Source organism: Dendropsophus ebraccatus, chromosome 1 (assembly GCF_027789765.1).
Source record: "Dendropsophus ebraccatus isolate aDenEbr1 chromosome 1, aDenEbr1.pat, whole genome shotgun sequence".
NCBI lineage: Eukaryota > Metazoa > Chordata > Amphibia > Anura > Hylidae > Dendropsophus > Dendropsophus ebraccatus.
In genome coordinates, this window is record NC_091454.1 from 60114751 (window position 1) to 60127111 (window position 12361).

Here is a 12361-nt window from a genome sequence, read left to right on the forward strand (position 1 = left end):
ATGTGTCTGTGTTTGCACATAGCTCTGTACATGTGTAAATGTAATCTGCGTGTGTTTGTATCTGTGTAATTTGTGAATCTGCATATTTGTGTACTTGTGTAATGTGCCCATCTATGTGTTGTGTATCTATGTTATGTGTCTAGTTGTGTGGTAGTACAATAGTGGCAAATATATATATGCATGTATTTGTATATGTATGAAGCGTATGTGTGCATCTGTGTTGCATCATGGGAGCTTGGCGGAAAAGAAGACATTTAAAGGGAACCAATCAGCCCAATTGGGCTAATAAGGTTCCCAGGAGCGCTGTATGAAGCTCCTGCAGCAGCCGCAGGACGTACCGGCCGCGGCTGCTGCAGGAGCTTTATACTGGAGAAAAAATAGTTATATTTCCCAGGCACGTAACAGGCAGAAGCGGGAAGGTAGTCATCTGGGCGGAGGCAGGAGAGGCCAGTAACTCTCTGCCTGTCAATCATCCCTCCGAGCGTGCTGACAGGCATAGAGTGGTGACTAGACACAGACGGTGAGCCACCCAGATGACTACCCCCCTGCCTCTGCCTGTCACGCACCAAGGGAATAAAACTTGTTTTTCTCTGGTATAAAGCTTTTGCAGCAGCCGCGGCCGGTACGTGCCACGGCTGCTGCAGGAGCTTTATACAGCGCTCCTGGGAACCATATCAGCCCAATTGGTTCCCTTTAAAGAGTCACTGTCGTATTTTTTTTTTTTGCAGAAATCAATAGTCCAGGCGATTTTAAGAAACTTTGTAATTGGGTTTATTAGCCAAATCTGCCATTATCTGCATGTAAAAAGCCTTTTCCCAGGTCCCCCCCTCCTTCCTCTTTTTCATCCACTCTGAAAAATCTGAAAATTGTGACTTGTTGCAGGAGACGTACCCTGTCTGTTCTAGGGAGAGGGGAGGGGGGAGGAGGAAGGAGGGAGTTAGCCGGCAGCAGAAAGCAGATAACAGAGGATTACAGGCAGGGAGCTGGGTGACAGCTGTAATCTGAGCTCAGACAGGTCACTGGTGATGGTCAGTAGAGATATCCCGTGAGGGATTTGTAGATTAACTCTTTGTTGTCCTGTTTTGGTCTTTTCTTTAGCTCTCTCCATAGGAGAACAATGAAGACAGGGGGGAGAGCTTCAAACTGATTTTTCATGATAAAAATGCATTTTTCGGATAATAAACCCAATTACAAAGTTTCTTAAAATCGCCTGGACTATTGATTTCTGCAAAAAAAAATTTCACGACAGTGACACTTTAAGTGTCCTTTCCACTTTGCTGATAGACTGCAGATTTTCTACACTCAGACCTGTTGCAGAAAATCCTTAGTGTATCTGCCCTTGTATGAATAGACCCTTGGTGTGGAGGCTTATGTGTGTGTCTGCATGTGCTGTGTGTGTCTGTGTGTATTTGTGGGTAGCTGTGTGGGGGGCTGGGGTGGTAGTTTGGAAAGCTGGGGGTGTAGTTGTTTGGGGGCTAAGTGTGATAATTGTGTGGGGGGCTGGGGGTGGTAGTTGTGTGTATGGCTGGGGGGGTTGGTTGTTGTGTATATGGCTGGGGGGGGTAGATGTGTGAATGGCGGAGGGGTAGTTGCATTTATGGCTGGGGGGCAGAGTAGTTGTGTGTATGGCTGAGGGGTAAGGTAGTTGTGTGCATGGCGGGGGGGGGGGTCGGGTGATGGGTGTTGTCTGGAGGGCAGGGAGGCTGAAAGAGCTTTATGTTACTTTAAAGGTGCGTGTGTGTGTGTGTGTGTGGGGGGGGGGGGGGGCGCCGAAAGAACGTTTCGCACAGGGCGCCATTTACCTTAAGGCCGGCCCTGCCCGGAGACTCGAGCAGGAGCACGCCTTGGGGAACATGGATGGGTAAGAATTGGCTGTTTATTATTTTTATGAGCACGGCAGCAAACTAGTTAAACATGGCTGTTACTACATTGTTACAGCAGAATTAAAAAAAGCTGTGAAAATGAAGAGCCACAGACTATATTGGTAGTGGCGAAACTAGCAGTGTCATATCCATTGCAAAGTGTGAACGCACCCTGAAAGGTTTTTTTAAAAATTAAACTTACTTGTCTTTTATTCACAGGATAGTGGACAAGTAAGAGATTACAGGGAGGCAGAACCTCCGTGCCTCTGGCTAGTCCTGTGCTTCGAGACTCTTTGATGAGGCTCCACATGTTCTTTTTTTTTTGCATATTCATGTTTTCCAGGGGGCAATGCACCTAGGACTTCTTTGCCTTGAGCGCTTTCACTAGCAGCCGGCAGTGTTGTCGTTTGGCTGGTCTCCCTGAGATCAGCTATGTGTTTCTCTTATGGCTCTACTAGGCATTGCTCCCACCTAGTCAGAATTCTGCTCCACACTGATGAGGGGCAACACCCCGAAACAGCTGTATGTGGGTGGATACCTGACCTTGGTTTTTCCCTTGTGATTACATTGACTTATAGGGCCACTTAATATGGTGGTTTTGGTGGTTTCCTTACCGGAGCTACCCCTTGGCTGGGTCCTTCCCGGAGGGATATCTGGCTAGTCCTGTGTTTCGAGACTCTTCAATGAGGCTCCACAGGCTCTTTTTTTTTTGCATATTCATGTTTCCCAGGGGGCAATGCACCTAGGACTTCACTGCATTGAGCATTTTTACTAGCAGCCGGCAGTGTTGCAGTTTGGCTGGTCTCCCTGAGATTAGCGATCTGTTTCTCTTATGGCTCTACTAGGCTTTGCTCCAACCTAGCCAGAATCCTGCTGCACACTGATGAGGGGCCACACCCTAAAACAGCTGTATGTGGATGGATATCTGGTCTTGTTTTTTTTCCCTTGTGATTACATTGACTTATAGGGCCACTAGATATGGTGGTTTCCTTACAGGAGCCACCCCTTGGCTGGGTCCTTCCCGGAGGGATATCTGGCTAGTCCTGTGTTTCGAGACTCTTTGAGGCTCCAGGGGCTCTTTTTTTTGCATTCTCTATGGAGAGAGAGCCAAGAATAGCACTCGACTAGAGATTGAATAAAGCTGCAAGTCACGCACCAACCTGCAGCTCCATTCATAGCAAAGGAGTTGGGGCACCGATCTAGACAATGGCGTAACTACCCCCCCCCCCCCCCCAGTCAATCCCTCTTGTGACCGCAAGCATTATTTTGCTTGCGGTCACAAGAGGCTGACTCCGTCTTCCCCCCGGCTGATGTGCGGCTGCCGGGGGTGTCCGGTCCTATCCCCGGCAGCACGCGCATCTGAACTCCCTGTGCCGCCTGGGACCCTGACTTCCGGTACAGAGAGCGTCTCACTTCCTGTGCCAGAAGTCCCAGCCCCAGCGTACAGGGAGTTCAGATGCGCGCGCTGCCGGGGATAGGACCGGACACCCCCGGCAGCCGCACATCAGCCGGGGGGAAGACGGAGGCTGCAGGAGGAGCGAGGATCGACAGGGGAGCGGGTTGTAAGGTGAGTTGTATGTGTTTTTTTTTTTAATCTGTCTGCACTGAGGGGGGCATCTATAGAGAGGGGGCTATGAAGGGAGAGGGGGAGAGAGGGCTATCTATGAGGGGAGAGGGGGTTATCTATGAGGGGAGGGGGTTATCTATAGAGGGGGAGAGGGGGGCCATCTATAGAGATTGAGGGAAAGGGGCTATCTATAGAGGGGGGAGGGGGCTATCTATGAGGGGAGAGGGGGCCATCTATAGGGGGGGCATCTATGGGGGGGAGAAGGGGTTATCTATGAGGGGAGGGAGCTATCTATGAGGGAAGAGGAGGCCATCTATAGAGAGGGGGCTATCTATAGGGGGGGCATCTTTGGGGGGGAGAGGGGGTTATCTATGGGGGGAGAGGGGTTATCTATGGAGGGGGAGAGGGGGCCATCTATAGAGAGGGGGGAGAGGGGGCCATCTATAGAGAGGGGGGAGAGGGGGCTATCTATGAGGGAAGAGGGGGCCATCTATAGAGAGGGGGCTATCTATGAGGGGAAAGGGGGGGCATCTATAAAGGGGGGGAGGGGGTTATTTATGAGGGGAGCGGGGGGCATCTATGGGGGGATAGGGGGCTATCTGTAAGGGGGAAAGGTGGCCATCTATGAAGGGGAGAGGGGGCTATCTATAAAAGGAAGGAGAGAGGGGGCCATCTATAGGGGGAGAGGGGGCCATCTATAAGGGGGGACAACATGTGGGGATCTATAAGGGGGACAACTTAGGTGGCCATTTATAAGGGGGACAACATAGGTGGCCATTTATAAGGGGGACAACATAGGTGGCCATTTATAATGGGGACAACATAGGTGGCCAGTTATAAGGGGGACAACATAGGTGGCCATTTATAATGGGGACAACATAGGTGGCCATTTATAAGGGGGACAACATGGGGGGGCTTCTATGAGGGGGACAACACAGGGGGCCATCTATAAGAGGGAATACACGGGGGGCATATACTATATGAGATGCACAGAGGGGGACCATCTATAAGGAGGCTACACAGAGTGGGCATATACTATAAGGGGGTCACAGTCAGCCTACCCACTAAATGAGGGTGTAAAGGGACCAGTACAGATGTGCAGTGTGTATAGAGATGAGGATGGTGCCAGAGTGAGAAGCCTAATATGTCTGTCTGGCAGATTCTGTGGATTCGTGGCTCGGAGAAGTTCTCATAACGGCCCAGGACAGATGGAGAAGATGAAAAGGGAAGAACTTCGATCAGAGAAGACGTCCCCTGTGACTCACCTGATGTAACTGCACTGTAATGTATATGGTGTATACAACCTGTGTAGAGCTGGGTCTGCCTCTATTGCCTGGATGAGGTGATAGTGATATGTGTACAGTGGATCTTATGCAGTAGCAGCGGTGGTGGTATCAGTCAGTATGTGGTGATGTTTGTTACTTGTGATCTGCTACTGTGTTTTATTGGATTAAGTATACTGGATTTGGTCAGTAACAATATGGTGGTGATGGTAGTGGTTTTGGTGTGGCGGTAACATTTCCTTCCTATATACTGGTAATATTGGTCTCAGTGTACAGGATTTGGTCAGTAACAGTATGGTGGTAATATGTATGGTGATAATATTTTCTCTTCCTATATGCAGGTGTTATTGGTAATATCTGTCTTGGTGTGTGTGTGTGTGTGTGTATATAATTTATATATATATATATATATATATATATATATATATATATATATATATATAAATAATACCAATAGCATCACTTGGTTGTGAAAGGGGGGGGGCCCAAGTTGACCTCTCGCACCAGGACCCAGGAGACATTAGCTACGCCCCTGGATCTAGAGATTCATAACCAGACAGCAAGTGGGCCTCTATGCTCTCCACTGCCAGGGCTGAATTTTATTCCCAGACCGGCCCTAATGGAGATATCACTGGGAGTGTGGGGGAGGGGTTTCTTACCTTCATCCTTAGTGGAATTTTCAGGATATTAGCAGGTCATTTAATTTGCTATTGAGGCATTTCAGTGCACTGGGGACAGGGTTACCACCCTCAGTGCACCGATTTGCCCTTGTCGGCCCACCCTCCTAACTAGTATTGAGGAGGGGAAGGCCACCCAGGCGAACCGATAGCCCGGTCTCCAGTCGAACAAAACACCTCATTAGCATATTAAATAAACTGCCAATATCCCTCTAGGAACATGTCAGCAGGTTAGCTGCTTCTTTTCCTTCAAGGGAATTTAAATATTTGGGGATTAGAGTGTTCTATGCTCCAGGATTATGTTATTCCCAATTTATCAGGTTATTATTTGGCAAATTAGCTTCTGTTTGCTTTTGTTGTGCAAATACATTGTGTCTGTACTTTGTGAAGATGATCCTTGTGCTTCAGCGTAATGTTCCAGCTTGGATTCCTTTAGAAAATATGGTTTTAACGGGAATTATGGTTTCTTCTGGGATTACCTGTGCAATATTTAGTAGTCTCTTGTTTCTGTATACACTTACCATTTACAGCATGAGATATTTTAATTTTTTTTTTAGCTTTTTAAAAGTCTAAAGTTCCACTCCATATTCTTGCTGCATGATCATTATGGTTCTTGTTCACATGGTCTGGTTAGTATTGCATACTGTAGGGATGTGTCAGGAGATGACATTGCATGGTCCATAAGCTTCTAGTGATGGTCAACACCACATTGCACCCAAAACCCTTTGCCACCTCATAAAAAAAATCTGGCCACATGCCTAGTGAACTGACATACAGTATATAAGTGGCCAAAGTGGCTTAAGCTGGCCGTACACATGAAAAATGTCAACTTAAATGGCAAATTTTGGCCATTTCATCCAGCTATGGCATGTAAATTACATGCAAAGGATGGTTTTGCAATAGCCAATGGAAGCCTAATGTCTGCTGGATTGTTTTTAGCAGAAAAAATGAACCCCCACAATCGTTGGCTGTTTAGTCTAGCATGTTGCTTTATTAGGGTAGGTTCACACTATTGAATCCGTGCGGATAAATTTCGTTGGATTCTGTCGCTCATACCCACTCACGGCCGCACACCTTTCCACCGGCTCCATGGACACCATTCTATGAGCGGGCCGATTTCGTTATACCACACGTCAGTTCTTTCAGCGTAACGCAGAGTCGGCCCGGCCATAGAATGGTGTCTATAGAGCCGGCGAATATGCACGCCGCTGTGTGCGGCTACGAGCTACGGAATCTGTCTGAACTTATCCGTGCGGATTCTGTAGTGTGAACCTACCCTCATAGTAATAAAGGGCATATTACACAGGACGATTATTGTGCAAAAAATCGTTTGATCGATCAAATTTAAAGGATAATTGTTTTGTGTGTATGCAGGCAACAATCGAAAAATTGTTCATGTGTTGCATCTTTTAAGCTAACCATAAAATTATTGTTAATCGTTCGCTAAATATACGCTAATTGTACACATTGTTCATTCTTTTGCTGGGACCTAAAGGAGTAAATTGTAGTAGTGATCGTAACTAATGACTATCGTTCTGGGCATAATGGTGAACAATTTGTTTGCAATTGTTAAAAATAGCTTCATCTTGTAGGCGATGTAGGCTATATTAATGCTATCTTCTGACACATATCTAAAGATCAATTAAGAATGGATTGTTTCCTTAGATATATTTTTTCTTTTACAGAAAAATGATGGGTGTAACAAAATGACCTGCACTGCATGTAAAAAATACTTCTGTTGGCTCTGTCTGAAGATATTGTGTCAGGAAAACCCATATAAACATTTTGACACCCCTTTAGCGTGTATAAACCGGTATGTATCAAACATGGTGTAAGAGAAGTTTGGATTTATGTTTTTTAGAGTTGCCTGTATCATTGGTTATCTGCCTCCGCTGTTTTATTGCACATTTTACTGTAATCAGCTATCTATGCATACTGTATACACTGTGTGTGTGTGTGTGTGTATATATATATATATATATATATATATATATATATATATATACACTGTAGAGAGTTACAGTGGTCTATATTGCAATACAGGAATTCCTCTTCATTCCCCCTCCTATACCTATCACTCCTTGACTGACAGACAGCTGGAGGCTGACTCCCAAGCAAGGTCAGGGGTGGGGGGGTTTGGGGGTGGATGCTCAGAAGCATTACAGTTTGCGGCAGGTCAGGAGCTTGGGAACACCTCTTTGACACTTTCACAGAAGAATAAAATTATTTTCCCATGTTCTGGAAGCACAGACAGACATATAAAAGGTACAGTGTGTCTCTAATAACTAACTGCTACTGGACGGTGACAGCAGTTTTGAACATGAATTGCAGCTGACAGATTTACTTTAAACGGCCTTTTACAAGGGCCGTTTATCAGTCAGCAGCATTGCTATATACCTTCGGCCAATAATCAGCCTATGCAAAAGTGACATTGATCAGCTGAGGACCTGGAAAATGCCTGATCGTATATTTTGAGCAGGCTTTAAAATTTATGACTGTCCAAACCACCCACAACTGATCTCACTGCAGCTGCACATCACTCGGAGTCTCTCAGCGCTGCTCTCCCCTGTTCTTTCTTTTGGCATAGGCAGTGTGCTATAGATGCTGCCTGGCCATCTATTATAAGGGGCTGCACTAAAGGCTATCTACTATAGGGAGACTGCACAGGGGGCCATCTACTATATGGGGGATGCAGAGATATTACCATCTACTATACAGAGATTGCACAGGAGGCACACTGATACGAGTCATTGAATCCCACTTCAGTGTGCCAGTGCACTCGGGTGGGGGGCCCAGGTCGGCCGAATATCTTTTTGTGTAAACAAAAGATGCATGGCCAATAGCAAAGGGAAACTGACAGCACAAGTATGCATATATCCATGCTGTCACTTTCCAGATCACAAAAACAGTGCAGTGCTGTGTGTTTAAATATATTGCTATTGGCCAAACAACTCCTGTTTACATAGAGAGACGTACGGCTGATAACAGTGATTTTAACAAAAAGATCCAATTTGTCGACAAGCAGGTGTTTGCTCGATCATCAGCTGAACTCTGGCACTTTCATATGGGCTGATTATTGGCTGAACAAGCGTTTCTAGAAATGCGCTCACTTCCACTCAGTTCTTTTAGCTATTTTTATCAGTATTTTTACCAAAAACAGGGAAATCCATCTCTTTACGCTTCTATTGTACTTTTTTAGTTTAGATGTTGCCATATATTCTGTAAGCCATGCTGACCTTTAGCACTTTAGACTTGAAAATGTTAATGGTTTTTTTTTGTGTTTATTCATTTGCAGATAGTTACCCTTTCATAAAGGTGGAGAAAATTGATTTAATTAGTCAACTGGAACTGATATTGGAGATAACACTGATTCTGGCTATTAAATCCTCTAGATGCTGCAGCCAATAGCAACTGTGGCATATAGAAGCCAAGTGCTGCTATTGTATAGACTTACGTCATCCATATGTTTTGTTTTGTAGTTATGTTTTTCATATGTTTCATTTTACCATAAAATATACAGCAAAATAACCAAAACATGGCATGTTAGCTTTATTCCTCAGATCTGTACAATGACAGTGCTTTGTACCATCATATTCTGACCCCTATATGTCTGGCATCGGGGGCTGCTTCACAAGCTTTATTGTACCATTAAAATAATAATAGTTGTGTACTAGACAACAAAGGGGTTGCCTTGTAAAACATAAGGTTTCAAGAATATACAGTATTTAAAGGGCTACAATAAAACTAAATTGTACTGAAATTATAATGGATTCCATGTTATTTTTTAATTTACAAAAAAGCGAGTAGAGGTGAATGTCCGTTTGTCTGTCCGTCCTCTATAAAAGTGTGTTAACCCTGATAGACCCTGCCAGACATAAACGCTTGCTAACTATTGTTCTCTGTTATCAGCCATTATCACACTCTGTCCTCATTAGCAATATGTGTTACTTCAATTACGTGAATAGTGCAAAGATGTAATATCATACACAACCTGAGGACAAGTGTGGTGTGTTTTTTTTTTTGTATTTTTTTAAATCCTGATTACCACTTTACAACTATGTACCTTTGAAGGGGTGGTTAATGGGTTACCCTTTGAGGCTTGGTTTGCAATATACATATAATATATACATTTTATACTGTTCAGACAAACCCACTTTCCCTGACAGACAAGGTCTCCTACCTGGCTATGTCCTGTCAGATTGGCGATCTGCATCTAGAAACTGCCTTAGGCAGACTCTATATGCACAGGGCTGATCTCACTGATCAATGCTATGCAATAGCATAGCATCTAATGATTGTTTATAAAAAGTACCCTAGGGGGGTTTAAAGGCTATGTTCACACATAGTATTTCCGTCAGTCTTTTTTCAACCAAAACCAGGAGTGGGTTCAAAAACACAGCAGCTGTGCAGATCTTTCCTTTATAAATAATACAAATATAATAAAAATATTTAAAACAAATATACAGTGGTACCTTGGTTTAAGAGTAACTTGGATTGAGAGCGTCTTGCAACAAGAGCTCAGAGTTTTTTTCAAAATTGTAACTTGGTTTAAGAGCATTGCTTTGGTTTAAGAGCTCCTTGTACTGGGTGGGAGTAGGGGAGGGGCATGATTTGCACGGGGGGGGGGGGTGCTTTGCTTTGGCATAAGAGTGGATTTGTATTAGAAGCACGGTCCCGGAACGAATGTATGTGTGGAAAAACAAAAAAAAAGTTATGCCTCTTACACACATTAATGACCTTTGGTCACGAAGGGATTAAAAATGTTGATTTGTACAAGGTTTGAGAAATCTTCCCCTAAGTATTTTCAAATCGATATAGGTATATTACATTACATTATGCCTGTAATAAAATGTTAGAACATGCATATATCAATATAGAGGATGTAAAATTTTTGTAGCACTACTAGCGGCTAACGATTGCATAAACTTGGGGAATGTGAAAGTGGGCACTAGGGAGCAGAACAGGTAAGACTTTTTCTGCTCCCTGGATAAACCCTTCAAGTATTACTGCAGCACCTTAAATAGAAGCTATTTGTCTGCCCCACTGGCCTTAAGCGGTAGATCTCTTCCTAAACTAAAACAGGTAAAGATCTATCAATCAAGACTAATGGGGAAGAAGCTGACAGTGTCTGCCTCAATGGTGCATGAAAGTGCTATAAACGACTGTAATCCTGGGTTGTCACACTAGGGGTGTAAAAATCTGTACTTTTTGTGGTCTTATTGCAGCCAAAGTAGTACTTAAAGATGACCACTAGATGTCGCTGTATTGTATATTGAAGTATGGAAGCTGCACAGCTGAAGTGTCTCAAAGGGTTATTTTGTTTATGTGTACCAGATTCTGTGAACCAGTAGGATCTTTACTTTCTTCTGTCCTATCAGCTCTTCCCTTTCTACTCTTTTGTTCTATTACACCCCTGCCTTTTTGTTTAAGATTAAAAAAAGAAGAGATAATTTATGTCCAAGGTGTCTAAGGGATACGGGAGACCTGGTACATATGCTCTGGTCCTGTGATGTCCTTAAGCGGTTCTGGTGGGAAGAACTACAGAAAATAAAGGTCAGCACGCGGAAAACGGTGGATATAGATTTCCACCTGGCCATATTGGGGGACACTTCTAGTTTGCCAACCAATGTATCAGGGAAGTTTAAAAAGAGTTTATTGAGATTGATTTTCTGTGCGAAACTGCTTATTATGAGAAAATGGATTTCTCCCCTGCCCCCTAGCTTGGTGGAATGGGAGCACGTTGTGAAACAATATGAGGGGTCAACCCCCCCCCCCCTTTTTTTTTTTTCTTCTCTCTTCTGTTTCATCATGTCCAAGGTAGTGTCTATGTGCTTGGACCCTGGGTAGGGTTGGGAGGGGTGGGCGGTTTATTGGAGGGGTGGGAGGGAAAGACGTTGGGTTACAAATAGGGTTATAAGTTGGAAAATTATAATAAAAATGGGTAATAGAGGGTGGAGGGCGGGGGGGAGGGACGTCGGGAAGGGGAGGGAGGAGGAAGGGAGAAAAAGAAAAATGGAAAAGAACAGGGAGAATGAACCATGGAAGTTGGTAAGAGGGAGGGATGGGACGGCAAGATTCTGTGAACGGGGAGCCATCCCGTTGGGCACCGTAGGATTGAAGTAGAATTTGGATCTTTTAGTCCCAGATGGGGTAGATAAATTGGGTGGGGGCTTTGGGACAGCCCGGTTGCGCAATGGATGGTAGGGGCTCTGACCTAGAGAATATATAAGGAATGAATTAGCAGAGAGTGAAATGGGGATATCTGAACAGTATATATGTATAAGAGTCTGGAAGTGGGACATACTATTCCAGTGATGGAGCCAGGGAAGTGTGTGGTATGACCTGACCTCCCCGGGTGGTCCGTCTGGTCATTATAGATGGCTGGGGGAGATCATTGGGGGTGGTTCGGGGTGGTGTGAGTGGCTCAGCTTATGCTGTGTTGCGGGCACCAGGAATGAAGTGGAAAGAATAGCAGACTTAAAGGTGTTGAGGCTCCTGGACAAGGAGTATGAAGACCAAAAAGTTCTGCTGGTTTGGGTGTTTCGGTAGTGCTGGCTCCTACTCGAGGTCCCAATAATTATAGACTAAGTAAAATATCAAGAAATCGGAAATAAAGACAATGGTGAGGAAAGGTTGTGCCCCGCCCCTCAGAGTGCGGCCGGGCTGTCGTGGAGTCAATGATGTAGGATGATTTTTACGGGTAGGGATGAGAAAGGGGTAGAGAGAGAATAGGTGTAAACGTCAATAGTTAGCGGAATTCGGGTGCCCAGGGGGATGGGCCCTCGGGTATAATAGGACTTACGGATTGGAATTTGTGTCACCCTTTGAATCCTGTGTTGAGAGATGTCTATGGAAGTGTTTACAAAGATACTTCGATGAGTTGAGGCTGATGCCTGGATCGCTCCATTGTGCCTGATTCTGTTTCAGTGTATTGATGAGCATGTGTTTTTTTTTTAAGATGGTATGGATAAT

At 44.7% G+C, this 12361-nt stretch overlaps 1 protein-coding gene across 3 annotated transcripts in view; it reads left to right on the top strand.

The window, feature by feature from the left end:
• Positions 1–9155, top strand: part of LOC138793262 (E3 ubiquitin-protein ligase RNF14-like) — a 31537-nt gene extending 22382 nt beyond the window's left edge. For all 3 annotated transcript variants that reach the window (XM_069971744.1, XM_069971754.1, XM_069971734.1), the window contains exons 7-8: positions 7075–7202; positions 8685–9155. In XM_069971744.1, coding sequence (XP_069827845.1) covers positions 7075–7202; positions 8685–8688 — 132 coding nt within the window. In that variant the 3' untranslated portion in view covers positions 8689–9155. The remainder of the gene's footprint in view (positions 1–7074; positions 7203–8684) is intronic.
• The last annotated feature ends 3206 nt before the right edge of the window (positions 9156–12361 follow it).